The following is a 16,430-nucleotide window of genomic DNA, read 5'->3' as shown; positions in this document are numbered from 1 at the left end:
ATCCGTAAATTCTCTATCAAAACACAGAAATTAACCACCAACCAAACAAACTAAAAAGTTACCAATACTTTTCCACTATTTTTCACCCGTAGTCAACTTGTTTTAATGTTCCAGCAACAAAAAAATCCTTCCAAAATAAAGCACAGCGTTCAATCGGCTCGAAAACATCCGCCATGTTGGATTTATCAACTCACGCCGAATCTCGCGGTAATGCGCGAGAGAATGAATATTTTCTGCAGTACCGTTATCTTTTAATAGGGGGCAGTGTCTATGATCTCCTTGGTTTCTGCAACATTGAAAATAGCACAAGTGGTGAATAAAATATGGTATTCTACTAAGTTGGAATGTTTCTTCAAAATGTTATTTTGTAACAATGATTATAAAATAAAGTTCTGTTTTTATTTCTTCAATTTTTATTTTCATTCATTTTTTACTTTTATTGTAATCTTTGTTGATGTTGTGACACTCAGATAAAGAAAATATGTGCAATAACATAGGAATTATTCTGTTCATTATTTATACAATTAACTGATATGGTACTCAGGCATAAATGAATAAAAAGAGCCTACCTGCTTATGACTGAAGTAGCATGGGCACAGTTTACATGTCAATTTTGTATTTTTCCGGGGGGTACTTTTATTCCAGGGGGTACTTTTATTAAATTTTGAAGATTTGTCCGGGGGGTACTTTTATTCCAGGGGGTACTTCTATTTGAGAGGTGAGAGTAGCCACAACCTTGGCAGAACAGCATATGATGTCCTAGTAGTCAAACTTCAGAGAGCTTGTCAGCACCTTCCAACTGTCTATTCTATGATTATTATGAATTGAGGTTTACCTAAGTTGGTTATCCTAAGATTGTATGCAGACACCTGGTCACGCGACAAAAGTATAAATCATACGCAATAGACATGTAGGTTTGGAGTGGTATTGCCAGTATAACTTAAAAGACTGCATGTGGACTTGATATGATAAAATCTCAAACATACCAAGTAGTAGCTAAAATCTGTTACCACTGGTTTGCCCCAGGGAAGGAATTTGTATCACAGGTATGAGAGAATACCTCAGAAATACATACCATATAACTTTATTGTTCATTTTTGCATATCTTAGGGTACCTTTGCTTAGAAATAATTGAATAACATTTAAAGTGTTTATTTGGTTAAGCTATTACGTACAAGAGGATTATAGACAAATATAGACAATATACAAATGTATACTGGTTGAAGTAAAAACCATAGTTTACCTCAATCTATACACTTGCCAATGATAAATCACAGCCATACTTCGTAGCAATGACAACAACTTCAGTATATTTCCTTCCACAAAGCTCCACAATCATATTCATTTTTTCACACTATCGATCGCTTATTTATCTTTTTTGTCTTAGATCTAAAACAGACACCAATACAGGTACCATTAGTTTTTTTAGTAAATCATTCATTTTTGTGACATTAAATTTGAAAAATAAATATGTTCCAATGAAAAATAATAAAACTAGGTCACCAGTGTAGCACCATATATTTGCTCACTGCTTTCTTTCATTTCAGGTACAACATTTGACTTCATTATGTTAGAAACAATAATACCGTAAATGGTAGCTTCAAACGTCTAGTTGAATATTAATTTTTCAAAAGTTATATTATGGAAAATTAACTTGGATGAAAGGTCAATTCAGCTATAAAAGATAAGCAAAAATTGCATCCAAGAGATGATGCACATTGGTGGCATCTTTTCAGTTTTCTGATGATGCTTAATTTGGTTTAAGACTTAGTACTGTCCTTAATAGTCTACTATCTTCTTCCCTGCATCATGATATTTCCAAATAACAGGTAGGCACTTATCATTGTGATAAAAAAAAAAGAATCCCTCCAAATACATTGTATACAAAATCTGTGCATTTTGCAAAGTATCAAATACACATTGCTGACATCCTTATACACCCCAGTGTTGTGCTCTGAATATGTAACACTCAGTGACCAGTTCATCCATTTAAAAATCATACACAAAAGTCCACAAATCTCAATCTTGATTGACAACTGAGTTGTCGCACAATTTCCACAGTTTTACTACAATCCAAAGCTTTCTCCGATCTGTAACAGGGATTTCCTTGAGTACTCGTAGGCAATGAACAGAGCACCATTGGCAGGGAACGTCCGTATGAGACATGGTCCTATCCCACTGAACAAGGCACGAACACCTGTGGGAGACAAAGGTTTGTATGAACACCAAATATGGGCATGGCTAAACCATCAACAATTAATGAGGTTCCCATCTAATGAACACAAACCTTTATCTGAAATACGCCTGTACTAGTAGGGTGCTGAAAAAGGTTAAACAAGATTTGGCAACCCAAGTGTTTGCTGTTACAGTATCACAGTTATACTTAGTTGAGCATTGTTTGAACAGTACTGTCAATAACCTCTTTACAATGCTCTGGTTAATTACAACCCACAAAATGTATTGGCCTTGTGAACAGGTAAACATTGCTTAACCTCACTTTTTAGATAGCCCTGTGGCACCAAATTTGTGCTACTAAGCTAGCGATGGTGTTAGAAAACAATGACGTTTTGAAGCTTTGAGAATGATTCAATATGGTCTTGCGGGTAGAGTTACTGACAAAGAATCTAAAGGTGAGAGTTATTGACAAAGAAGCTAAAGGTGAAAGGCACCTACTGTATTTGGCTCAGGTAAAGATGAGTAGGGAGGGCCTCTTGGATGTGATAGAAAGCTAGAGGTCCTATATGTTTGAGGACAGCACGCCTCAAGCATTAAAGATCCCACCAGAAAAAGAGTAGGATCCATCTTGGTGTGAGAGGAATGAACTTTAAAGTCCAGCCTTACGCAGCTTATACTTTTAAATTAACAAAGCTGGTGTGTTACACCTAAAGGTGATTTAACAGTTATGCAAAATATACAAACAAAAAAAAAAAAAAACGAATCTGACCTTCGTTCCTGAGGATCTTTAAGAAGACAGCCATGAATCCTGCCTGCCTGCCTGCCAGGGAGTACACCTGGATACGAGACTTGACCACATCTATGGGGTATATGGAGGCCCACAGACACGACCCTGCTACTCCGCCACACAGTATCAGCCGCATTGGTCCTGGACATGGGAAGGTGCAGGTGTCAATATCGATGGATAAAAGTTGACCTCAATATTGCAGTTAGAATTTTGTTAGCCTGACTAAACCTGTGCTCCTTAAAGCTGCGGCCGGCCTTAAAGTTGCCACCTCCAGGGTAGGGGGTCATTAACGCTAGTGAGAGATTGTGTAAACACAGGCTAGAATAGTTCTGAGGTGCTGGATTTGAAACCTCATTCTATATATGTTGAAAATTCAAACTGACATAATGTTGTTGTAAATCTGAAACTTTTGCAACCGTTTAACTTTTGTAGTTTTTGTGTGACCTCTTATCTCAAATTGATATTGATAACGCCGAGTTAATTTATGATTCTACTGCATTACAGGATAGTTTCATCTGTAAACTTCAAACATTGCAAAAAAAACCTTTTACCTTCTAGATCTACTGTGATATCAAACCACCACAAAAGTAAATGCATTTACAGCATACAGTATAAAAGCACCAGAATTTTTCTGTACATGTTTTGCATCACAGCATCCTTAAAGGTATGAGCCAGCAAGGTGGTTTAGTACAACATACTTAGCATTATTTGATATATAGTTGGTTTTAAGCCAATAATATGGCAGCCTTGCTAACAAGAAACACCTGTTCTGCCATACTTTCCACTGTATTTGGAGAAACTTAATGGATAAATAAATAAACAATGCACTCTTGTATAGCACTGTTACAGTAGTGCACATACATTGTATATATGACATTCATGCTAACCAAGATCATCCTTAGTCTTGCCGGCAGGGGTCAGCAGCTTTCTGCTCAGCTCGTAGCCTCCGAAGAAGAAAAAATATCCGGGCATTTCTCGTGCCCAGGTGCTGGTCATCCCCTGGAACAGGCCTCGGAATCCCTCCTGCCGTACGATCTGTTTGGTCATTCCCCATGGTCCACTATAGATGGGCAAAGAACACAGTCAAACCTGTATTAGTTACCACATCTACATAAGGACCAGCTGGAAAATAGGACCACTTTTTTGTGGTCTCTTAGATAGTTTTCCCCATTGACACAATCATTTTAATGCATTTAATCCATTTTAATGGACAGGTGGTTGATAAATGATTCTTAAAAGAATCATAGATAATGACCACCTGTCCACATAGACCAGATTTTATGTGTGCCCTAAGTGGTCTTCTTGTGCAGTTTGTAGAAGCAAATGGAAGTCAATAGTAAGTTTGGCATGAAACAGTAAGTGTATACTGCGACACGTCCTATCTGTTCTCGGACCGTCCTTCTACCTCTAGGTAGGAATCCATCAGGATGACACCAGGCCAGTATGCACTTTCAAGCTGTTTATTCTTCAGGTCTCTGCACAGACGTCTTATCTGTGCAGGGTCTCTCTTGGGCGTCTCTTGCTACGTCATATAACCTACGTCACGTAACCTGTGGAGTCCCTCAAGGGTCAATATTAGGCCCACTTCTGTTTATTATATATGTGAATGACTTACCAAATTGCATGCAACTCTGTAAGATTGCACTGTATGCCGACGATACGATAATTTACTTCGCGGCACGCAATGTACAGGCAATTGAGCAGGCCATCCAGAGCGACTCAGCCAGACTTTCCCAGTGGTTTGCGGCTAACAAATTGTCGTTAAACCCCACGAAATGTAAAACGATGTTAGTGGGTTCGTCAAGAGCAAACGACATTAACACTGAATTAGATATTACTTTAGCTGGCACTACTCTTGACCAAGTTGATAAATTCAAGTATCTTGGAGTCATTATTGACAACATGTTAAAGTGGCATGATCACTGTGATCATCTTAACAAGAAGCTAGCTCAAATAATCGGAATAATGAAGTACCTTAAACACTACCTGGATAGAGAGGCGCTGCTCACAATTTACAAAGCCCTATTTCTCCCACACATACAGTATTGCAGCACTGTCTGGGATCAAGGGGGTAAAGGAAGTCTGGATAAACTACAGAAACTCCAAACTAGAGCTGGTCGCGTGATCATGGGGTACGATCGCCATACTTCTACATCAAATGTCTTACGTAGTCTTGGATGGGTCCAAATAGTTGATGTACATAAAAGAAGTAAGGCAACGCTCGTTTTCAAGGCACTTAACGGCATGACCCCTCCCCATCTTACTGCATTGTTCTCCCAACTCTCAGAAATACACACACATAATACCCGTCTTAGATCACAAGGTGGACTCCTGCTGCCTAAAGCTAAATCTGAATATAGAAAGAAAGCTTTTTCATACTCAGGGGCGGTGCTCTGGAATTCCCTGTCGTCCCAATTAAGATCTGCGAGGACACTGTCACAGTTTAAACGATTGTATGACCAGGACTAAGGATTCTGAATGTATATATTTTAACTTTAGTTCCTGTCATATCACAGTGGATTCTTTTGTTTGATTTCTGTATTATGTTTTGATGCTAAGACTGACATTTATGTTCTCTTCTGTTATTTTTCATTTGCAAATCAACTTTGAAACAAACACTGCCCGACCAGCGACACATTGATATGCAAATTCCACTTTTCGTTACTTTGATTTTAAGTTGATCCACTGCCTGAATGTGTTATTATTGTTATTATCATTACCATTATTATATTAAGTTATCCTGAGTTATTTGTATTGTAAATAGTTGACACCTGACGTTTAGTTATTTAAGTTTGACCTTTGATGTCAATTTTGATTCAGTTGTTGTGATTTTGTGTTAATTTATGTTGGGGTCTCCCGGCCTCCCAGGAGGTATTGAAAAACGCCAGAAGGCGATGTATTTTCCTGGATAAATAAATAAACTGAAACTGAATATACGCATGCGTGTTAGTCTAACATGTTAAACAGTTACTGGTGCTAAATAAGCTACACATGTTACATATACTAGTGTATACTGTGAGCAATGAAGCAATGAATTTCAATACAATGTACTATCAAAAGGTTGATGGCATTCTAAAATGGTATAATTTTGTCTGGACTTATTGTGAGTGTGTGTGTGTGTGTGTTTATACATGTGTCTATGTGTGTTTGAGTACGTGGGGGAGATTTTGAACTTGAAGCTTATATGAGACTCAACCCCCAACTGTCCAGTCAATGCCCCCCTCCCCACACCCATATATCACACTGTTCAATTCTTACATGTTTGCTGTTGCCACTCTCCCCTCAGCTGCCATCTCTTTGATGGCCTGCAGACGACACTTGACTAGCTCTGTTGGACAGAGTCCAATGGATGAGAAGAACGCTGCCATAGATCCTGCTGTAGCACTCTGTAGAGCACTGCAAACAAACAACACATAAGAGCTTCATCACCAACTTTTCAATTCTTGACATATTGCAAATACATGTATCACACCTTAAGCACCATGTTTTGCATGTTTTGCTGTCTTTTAAGCCAGCTTTTAACATTGTGAATCTTATTCCAGTTATAAAATCAAGGCTCACTTAAAATTAAATCCAATTTTTAGGCACAATCTAGACACAGTTTTTCCCGATATCTGCGAGCCGACAACCTCTCGCAGACAGCTTTTTTTCAGCGTCTAGATGGAACTACAATATCGCCATTAAGATATCGGCAAAATTTCTCCCGAAAGGTCCGGAGCATTCTATCGATAGTTTGCAGGGGTCCCCTATAGCTTAGCAGGGGTCCCGACAACTTCCGCATGCATGTAGATGCGTCACGACTTCGGGAGGGCTCATTAGCATTTAACGCAGGCTCATTAGGCTATATAACTGTTTATGACTGCAAGTAAACGATATATATATATAACTGTTTATGACAACAAGTAAACGAATACATATTCAAGTATATCTGGCGAGAGAAACCTCCAAAAGTAAAAATGAAAACTCTGATTGGCAAAAAATGTCAAGGTGGACTTAAAATGATCGATTTTAATGTAATGAACAAGGCCTTAAAAGCCATATGGATTAAAAGATTTGTAATGGACCCATCAAAAGAAAAAGAGTACTTGTTTGCAAGATGGGGAGGTTTCTTGATTTTCCGATGCAATTACGCTACTTCTCAGTTAGATCTTAACGACATGCCCCTATTTTACAAAGATGTTTTAGTTGCATGGGAAGAAGTGATGGGATACGAACCCAAAACACACAGACAAATATGTTCGCAAGTTTTGTGGAACAATAGATTTATTTTAGTAAAGAATGCACCGATATATTACAAAATCTGGATAGATGCCGGAATTATCTATCTGAATGATTTGTTGTACGAGGATGGATCTTTTCTTACAAACAAAGACCTACACAATTTATATGGTTTGACCATGAATTCAAGACAAATATTGAATTACAATTCTATAAAAGCGGCAATACCAAAAAATTGGAAAGATAATATAAAAAACAATGGAAAAAAGTGCGCCTCTAAAAATATCATTGAATACACGGAGAGAATCCATCCCCTCACAACAACATGTAAGCAGATATACGATACCCTTATAGAAAAACAAGTTGTACCACCCACTAGAGAAAACGAAATCATACGTAAAATTGGCAAAGACAACATCGAGAAAGTTTATACTACCGCCTTTTTTGTCACTAAAGAAACCAATTTGCAATATTTTCAGTACAAGATAATTCACCATTTCCTACCTACAAACAGCTGGTTAAAAAAAACAAATCTAGTAAAAAACGACCGATGCAATAACTGTAAGGAAAAACATACCATAGTACATTTATTTGTGAACTGCAAAGAGGTTAAAATTTTTTGGAAGCAATTCTGTCTTTGGTGGAGGAGCTACGAAAACCAAGATATAGTGCTGGATGAAAATTTGATTGTGTATGGTGTATGCTGTCATCGTACTGCCAGTGCCACACTTATATATTATATTCTCTTGGCGAAATACTGTATATACCTATGTTATGTGAAAAACATGAAACCAAACTTTGCGTATTTTAAGAACAGGGTAAATAATAGTATAGAAATAGCCTTGTAAGGTGATACAGTCTGATCACAACTACTTTTATGTATTATAATGTTATCTGATTGTTATGTGAATGTATTGTTATGTAAATGTTAATAAAGTTTGAAAATTTAAAAAATTAAAAAAAAAAAAAAAAAGTTTATGACTGCAAGCACCACTGGTGTCCTGACCCCAACGATCCAGATACCTCCCGACATCTCCACAGATATTGGTAAAAACTGTGTCTAGATTGGGCCTAAATGGTCCCTCCGGGATTTCTGTCTAGTGAAATTGCAGTCCTTATAACATTTGAGTCAATCCAATAAACCTTTCATCACTGTGCAAATCAAGAGGGTTAAACCCCTTGTGCAAACATATTGCAACATGTATGTAGACATATAAAATTGATTCTGCACTTTAACTTCATATGGTGTACATGAGCTACAGTAACAATTAACGTAGAAGAAATTGCACTTATTTCAACATCTGCGAATTATATACTAGTATGTGTTACTGTTACGCTGTGTCACGCTGACAATGTACGACAAAGTTATGCCAAAAACTTGGTTGGTAGTGTTTAATGGCTGTGGTACGATGGAAAGAGGAAACTTTGACCAGATGGATCAGACACTTACCTCAGGTTGTTGACATTGTCCAAACCACTGGTGTACTGCACCACTTTTTGACAAAGTCCATAAAAGGCGAACAAAAGGGCATTTTCTGCAATGTTGGCGGCGAGCGCTGGTACCGTTCCCGAGTAGAGACCAGGAAGTCTTTCCTCTTTTACAGTCTGTACCAAGCAGTCTATAGCACCACGGTACATTGTAGGGAATGTCTGTAGTTTAACCTTGACTGTGTCCAGCGGTTGGCCCGCAAAAACACATGCTGTGCCACCTGTGGGATTGGAGGAGGAGATATGGTCATGATTTTGGGAAGTAAAAAGGAAAATTGACAAAGTATCCATTTTTTTTAGATTATCAGAATGTAGTTTTAGACAATTCACCCAATGTTTTAAAACTAAAATTCAATATTTCAGGTTATCGTGGTGTTTTTTTATTGCTTTGTCCAACTTTGTGTGTGCTATGTTTGGTTACCAGTATCCCTTTGCTGTTGACACAAACCATTTTAAACTTCACCAAAATACACTTGACATGGTAGATAGCAATTACTCAAGAAACTCGATATGATTTTGGAAACAGTCAGAAGTTTTAAGTAGCTTCCATTACATTTTGTCGGTGACACTGAGAAGATCTGTTGAAGAACACCGGTTTTACACCCTTATTGTAAGACAGATATTGTTCAGACTAGAACCTACCCATGGCCCCTGCGCTGAAGTCAGAGAAACCCTGCCACATGATGCTGGTGGCTGGAAATGCTGCTGGCACGTTCTCCATGCTGTTCTATATGGTACAGTAAGACAGCACAAAGGGATAGCAAAATGGCAGGGACACAGCTAGTGTCAGCTAATACACATCACTGGAAAAGAACAGAGAACATCATTGTAATGACATGAAAGATACATTTTAAGAAAAAGGTTTTCCAATAGCTAGAATCAAGAATTTAGATATCACGTCTAATGAGAGAAGTACCAGTAGACAGAGGCACACTACTGTGAGAACAACACATCACATGTACATATGTCTGTGGGAAAATGTATTTCTACAATAATTCCTCTAACCTTTGACCTCTTTACCTGCAACGTATGCAAATTTTACATCAAAGGACTCACAGAGGATAACAATATTATCTTTGTCAAGAAGGCTGTGCTTGTTTGTCTGCGTGTCTGACAGTTTGGGGACAGCATGACTCTAGAAACTGTGGATGGATCCTTATGAAATTTTTGGGTTGGTGGGTGGGGGTGGGGAAAACAAAGGTCAAGTTTGATGATGATCCTCCTTGTGGCTTTCTAAGGTACTGAAGCAGAACTTCTGGTTTTGATATCTTGTTCTAGACGGGTTTTTTTTTTAGTGGTACATACTAGACATGTATATATCAGTTTGTCTGTGGCTTCTACATCAGTTTGTCTGTGGCTTTGTTAAAGGACAGCATCAGAAAATTTTCAATTCTTTATTTTCCAGTAGTTTACTCATTAAAAAGTTGATGTACGTCAATTTTTACATTGATCCGCCTAATATGACCCTGTAGACACGTTTGAACTTCGCGCTCTCCTCCTCTCCCCGCCGCGCTGGCCGATGACGTAATGGCCTCGTTCTGATCGTCTGAGATTGTATGACGTCACGGATCCGAAACTTCTAGCCAGCCATTTTGCTCGGTGAACCTCGGTCCTCTCAGCGGTAAATAATCACCCCGCCATTCTGGAGTTCAGTTTGTTGTCATTGAAAATTACTTTCGTGGACCTGTAAGTCGCATTGTGAGCTGTCTACGAAGCCATAGTCCCCGGGAGACTGAACATGAACTAGAAAGGCCGACATTTGCTTGAGAGCAAATACAGCATATTTCAGCCATCTCCCTCCTCATGTAACAATAGACTGTTTCAAAATCACCTATGTGCAAAAATGGAACACTTCTGCTTAAAATGACTTCTAACTACTAATCACACTTATGAGCAAAAATGAATCTTACAAAAACCCCTTCAAGAATGGACTCTTCAAGTGCACCCCATGTAGAAAGGTAAAATAGACGACTCCAATAACACTTCCGCTAAGAAATGGAATTTTGAATCATCAGCCGTCCAAAACCATATTTAAAAAAAACCTCTGTGCAAGAATCGACTCTTCCTGTTATACCCCTATGTAGAGTGGAGCGATCCAAAAATACATCAGCTAAAATAGGACATGGACATAATCACCAAAGTCCACAAAATGAATTTAAAAAAATACCCCCTTCATCGAAGAATGGAATCTCCCGGCACACCCTGTTTAAAATTGTCAATAGACAAGTCCAGAAATACTCACAGTACATGGCCTTTTGTATAATAAGCAACCCAGTTCAAAACTGAATTTTAATAAAGTTCCCCGTGCATGAATGGACTCTTCCAGATAACACCAGGCTTGCTGATTGGCTGCCGATTCCTTCTCATGTGTAGTCTTCAGGTGGGGGTCAACTTCCATTCAACAAATGGAATTCAGAATCATCACCCATGTCCAAAACTGAAAGTCTAAAAAATCCCCCCTATGTGTAAAAATGGACTGTCCCAGTAGTAATCTTATGTCAATTGGTTCAGTGCAAAAACACTTCCGCTAAAAAGAGCATTGGCATAATCACCAAAGTCTAAAAGTAAATTTAAAAAAACACCCCCTGTCCAACAATGGACTCTTCCAGCAAAATCAGCTCCCTCATTGGCTGGTCACGTCGGGGTCACATAGTAGAAGTCAAACCCTGTAATAGTTACGTAGACTTAGTACCCCATTATGTATCGTGTGTATATTCATCCACTTAATATGTGTATGCTAGAATTTAGTTTATCTACATGTATTCAGACCACATTTATTCATCTCATGTAATTAGTCATTCTTTTCTTGCAATTAGCCCAATGGGCATGAATTTGCAATAAACTTTACTTTATTATTATTAATTGGATTTACCTTGTCCCCCAACCACCTGGATGTCTATGGACTAGGAAGGTAGGTAGACAATTGGATCTACCTGGCACACCTGTGGCCCTGACACACCAGAATGACCTAGAGGTCGTTGACCTCGGCACTTCAACCTCACATATCCAAAACTCTCCCACAAAAACCTCCTTATAGAGCCATTTTGAAGTGATTTATGCCAAATATTATACATGGATCCTTTGAATAAGTATCTAGGGCACATCTGTCCCAAATTTCAGGTCATTTGGATGTAATACAATGGTACAGGGGGCCAAATTATACAGTTTTGGTCCAAAAGTTGCAATAAAACCTTAATAAAATCTTTTAAGGAGCAGATATGAAAAAAATGTAAAAAACACATTTGGGTATTGGCCCACTCTACCCTTGTGCCAAATTTCAGGTCATTCGGTCCAAGAATGGCGGAGATGAATCACTTTGAAGATTTGACAGGAGAAAGAAAGAAAGAAAGAAACATTACGAATACAATATATTTCACCATACTATGTATGGCTGATGGCTGAAATATAATAAGCTTGCCTGCGTGTGAACCGCGCGGCGACGGAACGAAATCAAAACAATGGTGGTGGGGGAGGTTCACGCACCGTGCCATTCTGGACTATTACAAGAGCGAGTTCGGGTCAGTTCTTACCTTCTCCTTTCCGGACAGCACAGCGATAATTACACGTAAGCTTCCACGAATTTTGGTTGAATTCACAATTGTCCAACTGGCAGGGACATTAAAAAAAATCATTCTCTGACAACATACCCTTGATCGCTACATATCGAACGATCCCCCTTCCGCGCCGAAACATACATACAGCATTGTTGTTTTTACATACAACACAGGCCGGCATTGTGAATGGCGCGAAATGTCGGCTTCGTTTCAGAGTCCGTGATTTGTTTTGAATGAACCCCCAGCAATCTCCGCCAAAGCTACATGATTGAAAAGCCGACCAGTCCAGATAATTTACCCGAGAAACAGAAAATAAATTGAGAGGCGAGGCGTAACTCGCACGATCGTTGTGGTGCTATCTGTTTCGGCGCGAAAAGGGGGTTGTTCGATATGTAGCGATCAAGGGTATGTTGTCAGTAGAACAAACGAGGTCTACAACTGTGAATTCAACCAAAAGTCGTGGAAGCTTACGTGTAATTATCACTGTGCTGTTCGGAAAGGAGAAGGTAAGAACTGACCCGAACTCGCTCTTGTAATAGTCCAGAATGGCACGGTGCGTGAACCTCCCCAAAAACCATTGTTTTGATTTCGTCCCGTCGCCGCGCGGTTCACCCGCTGCAGACAAGCTAATTCATGTTCAGTCTCCCGGGGACTATGGCTTCGTAGACAGCTCACAACGCGACTTACAGGTCCACGAAGTTAATTGTCAACAACAACGGACTGGCTTCCAGAATGGCGGTGTGATTTCCCGCCGAAGGGACCGAGGTTCACCGAGCAAAATGGCTGGCATGGCCAGAAGTTTCAATTCTGATTTGTGACGTCAGCGCGCAGGCAATCAGAACGAGGCCATTACGTCATCGTCCAGCGCGGCGGGAGAGGGGAGGAGAGCGCGAAGTTCAAACGTGTCTACAGGGTCATATTGGGCGGATTAATGTAAAAATTGACGTAAATCAACTTTTTAATGAGTAAACTACTGGAAAATAATGAATTGAAGATTTTCTGATGCTTTCCTTTAAGGGTGCATAGACGTGTGTACCTTTTGAAGTGTTTACCACAGTGCTACATTTGACAGTTATATAGACCTATCACTAACAGGTGCAAATAGAACTGGCCAACAAAAGGTAACACCTGCAGCATGCACGTGATACACCCCTTGTGACCAGCAGGGAGAAAAGGGGTGGTGCCAAGTTCTCTCTATATATGAACACTGAATTTGTATGTTGGCAGGCCTATATATATATATATCATGATATATATACATCCAGAGGGAGAACATAGCACACCATCCACACTGGGTGATTATCCATCTTGAGAAAATTTGTCTCTCCAAATCATGTTAATCTTAAATTTGGTTAGAATTTGAATAGTTGGAACAGCAGGAGAATGTGTTTCCAAATTATTGATTATATGACAGATACATGATGCAATCAAAATGTTTAAGTGAAATTCATTGTGAAAACAGAATAGAATAAAAATTGACACACAAGTGAAGTCACTAAGTGTTCATAGCTGATAGTTTTATCTAACACCTCTATTGCAAGAGAATATCAGTAGAAAAAAGTCTAGACTCCAAAAATGTGAGGCCTTGAAGCCTGCAGCATGTCTGTTACCTTTGCCCCAGTTTGCCCGTGACCCTATGGGGACCTCAGTCAATGTAGCCTGGATACCAGACCAAAGCCAATGTCAAAAATATCCATCCCCACACGATAGATATTTTTGAGATCGGGCTAGGGTCTGGTATCCACTAGGCTAGCCTCACTGGGGGAGTGGGGAGATGTTGTAATCAATCTATGACATGCAAATTTGGTCTAAATACATTTCAGGGTTCCTTTGAGTTTGACCTGGATTACTGACAAAGTCAAACCAATTTGATTGCAAGTTTTCCTTAATTCATTTAGACTTAAAGACACAATTATATATCATATATCAATGGCATTGGTTAAGAGGCAGTAATTTTGTCAATTATGATTATCTCATCAAGGATCCCACTGATGATTCCTAGGGGACATAGGACTAGGTTTCCCCAATTCCCTTCCTTTTCTTTTCTTTTCTTTATCAATAACATTCCATCAACCAATACTGCATATGTTAATAAACCATTCACTGCACAAGAAGTGCATGAACTTGAATCTCACTCTCGTGCTTATGCAACCACAGGCTAGCCATTATTAAATTATGCTACTCTACTCTGCTCTGTTCTACTCCACTCGATCTACCTTTACAGAAATCAAGAAACTAGTATTAAAACACCCCTTTTTCTTAAATTCTAGTATTTGTCATCAAAATCTGTTAAAAGAATATGAATGTTCCATACCTTTGCAAGCCACGAGAATCAATGATACCATAGAGAACCACTTCTATGACCTCATCATCAGCGACTCGAAATATCTGGCCTGGGAAGGGTATCACTATCAGCCGGTTTGTGCCGCGCCGGGTACCGGGTGCATGATGCAATGCCCGGCCAATCGCCCCCCTCCCCCTTAAGAACCATAAATCACGTAAAATGCTAAGTAGGAAGCTACCAAATTGCAGCTAAACTATTCTGAGCTATCACACTAACCTGATGAAACCTGTCGATAGACGATCAGTTCGATGAAATACTTGCTGTTGGCGAAACATGACATCTTAGTTGTGACTTACAAACGTATGTACAGAGGTGAGAACGAAATGAACTCGGGGTGACCCCATGACGTCACAATTGGGAAACCCTGCCTGCCACCTGTCATTCCGTTCAGCACTCTGATTGGTTGAGCTCTGAGGACGCGATCATGCGGTCTTTCCATCTCCGGTGTCTCCGAGCAGATGCTAAACGGAGTTGTCTGATTTGTCTAACGTTATTTCTAACTCAAACGGCTGCGAGAATGAAATCAAATGGCTGCGTTACCACCATCATGTGTTATCACCTATAAAGAATAAAAATAGCAATGGTTGCTGAATAATTCTTGTATGATCCATACTTCCTGAATTAAGAGTGTTGCAGGTAATTTTCAATGTTACCTGCAGGCAGAAAAATAAGTATTTCGCGCCCTGGTTAATGTTCTTTTTGCTAGGAAAGGGAGTTTTGTCACAAAGTCCCTTATCCAGCATTTAAAAAAAACACATGTACACACACACACAACCTTACCCTATGTTGAAAATCGCGAACCAGCCCTCAATCAAGCTCCGGTGTTTACTCAGTTGGTTACTGATATGGTACCGCTATTGGCCATGATACGAGCCCTATAGTTTTGGCTATGGCTAAACAGTTAACCTTAGGTTACTTCCAGAATACTCACAAAAGAAATAAAGGCACTGCTTGGCAATGCGTCACCACAGGCGGGATTGGACGGGTTGGACACAGCAAGCCAATATTTCACGGTAGGCTACTGAGAAGAAGGATTTTGGAAGCGGCATACAGTAATCGCACGATCTTGAAGCTAAAAAAAACGAGTGAGTGAATGGCAAAATTGAGACAGACTTTCTCCTGCAGACAATGAGCCAGACAAGGATTGAATGGTTCATTGGAGATGAAAAAAAAAAAAAACTGGTTAGACCAAGGACGTTAGTATAACGTCCTTGGTTTACTAACGTCCTTGGTTTAATAGACACATGTTCCGTAACCATCCAACTCTCCAAGATGATATATGATATATTATACGATTTTCTGGTACTAATCTTGTGACTAACAGACAATAATATCAACGCACAATACCCCACTAAGCTACCCTGACTTGTTTCGTGTGCGCAACAAGTTTTATCCATTCAAAAAAAAAGTTTTCGACCATGAAATGGAGTAAATTTGTGCCCTATATTGCAAAAAAAATAGACCAACAGTTGGCAACACCAGAAAAGGACTGGAGAGTCTTGAGTATACCGACTATACGCTTTACAATGTTGTTCGAGTTTTCCTTTTTGTAGAGAGCGAAGCCTTCCAAAATGTAAGATGTGATAGTATGAATCTATTGTTTTGTTATACCATTTGTTCCACCCTTATGACCGCTTAAATGAAGGCAACTTTTTTGCCAAAGGTTTTTTTTCGCACGCTCGCATTAGTTTTGGGATCCCAGTGGATGCCATCCATATAATGAAATCAACATGGCCTAAGTACTAACATGGGGAAAGATCACCGTCAAAACAGGGGTGATTGAAGAATGAAAGGGTCTAAATTTAGACGAAATACATCTAATATCAAAGTCAATAATATAGCAGTGTAATAATATATAAGATAA

At 39.3% G+C, this 16,430-nt stretch overlaps 1 protein-coding gene across 2 annotated transcripts; it reads right to left on the bottom strand.

The window, feature by feature from the left end:
- Positions 1–1,068: 1,068 nt before the first annotated feature.
- LOC118419719 (mitochondrial ornithine transporter 1-like) lies at positions 1,069–14,950 on the bottom strand. 2 transcript variants are annotated; one of them, XM_035826247.1, is made up of 7 exons: positions 14,783–14,950; positions 9,311–9,471; positions 8,631–8,889; positions 6,221–6,358; positions 3,850–4,022; positions 2,945–3,103; positions 1,069–2,197 (listed from the first exon to the last, which is right to left on the bottom strand). In XM_035826247.1, exons 2-7 carry the CDS (start codon positions 9,387–9,389, stop codon positions 2,067–2,069), a joined length of 939 nt encoding a protein of 312 aa, XP_035682140.1. In that variant the 5' UTR covers positions 9,390–9,471; positions 14,783–14,950; the 3' UTR covers positions 1,069–2,066. The 2 variants fall into 2 exon arrangements, with proteins under 2 accessions (XP_035682140.1, XP_035682141.1); XM_035826248.1 differs by lacking the exon at positions 14,783–14,950 and adding an exon at positions 14,537–14,630.
- Positions 14,951–16,430: the final 1,480 nt, after the last annotated feature.

This window comes from Branchiostoma floridae, chromosome 7 (genome assembly GCF_000003815.2).
Source record: "Branchiostoma floridae strain S238N-H82 chromosome 7, Bfl_VNyyK, whole genome shotgun sequence".
NCBI lineage: Eukaryota > Metazoa > Chordata > Leptocardii > Amphioxiformes > Branchiostomatidae > Branchiostoma > Branchiostoma floridae.
The sequence above is the reverse complement of the archived record's forward strand: the minus strand, read 5'-3'. Positions and strand labels throughout refer to the sequence as shown.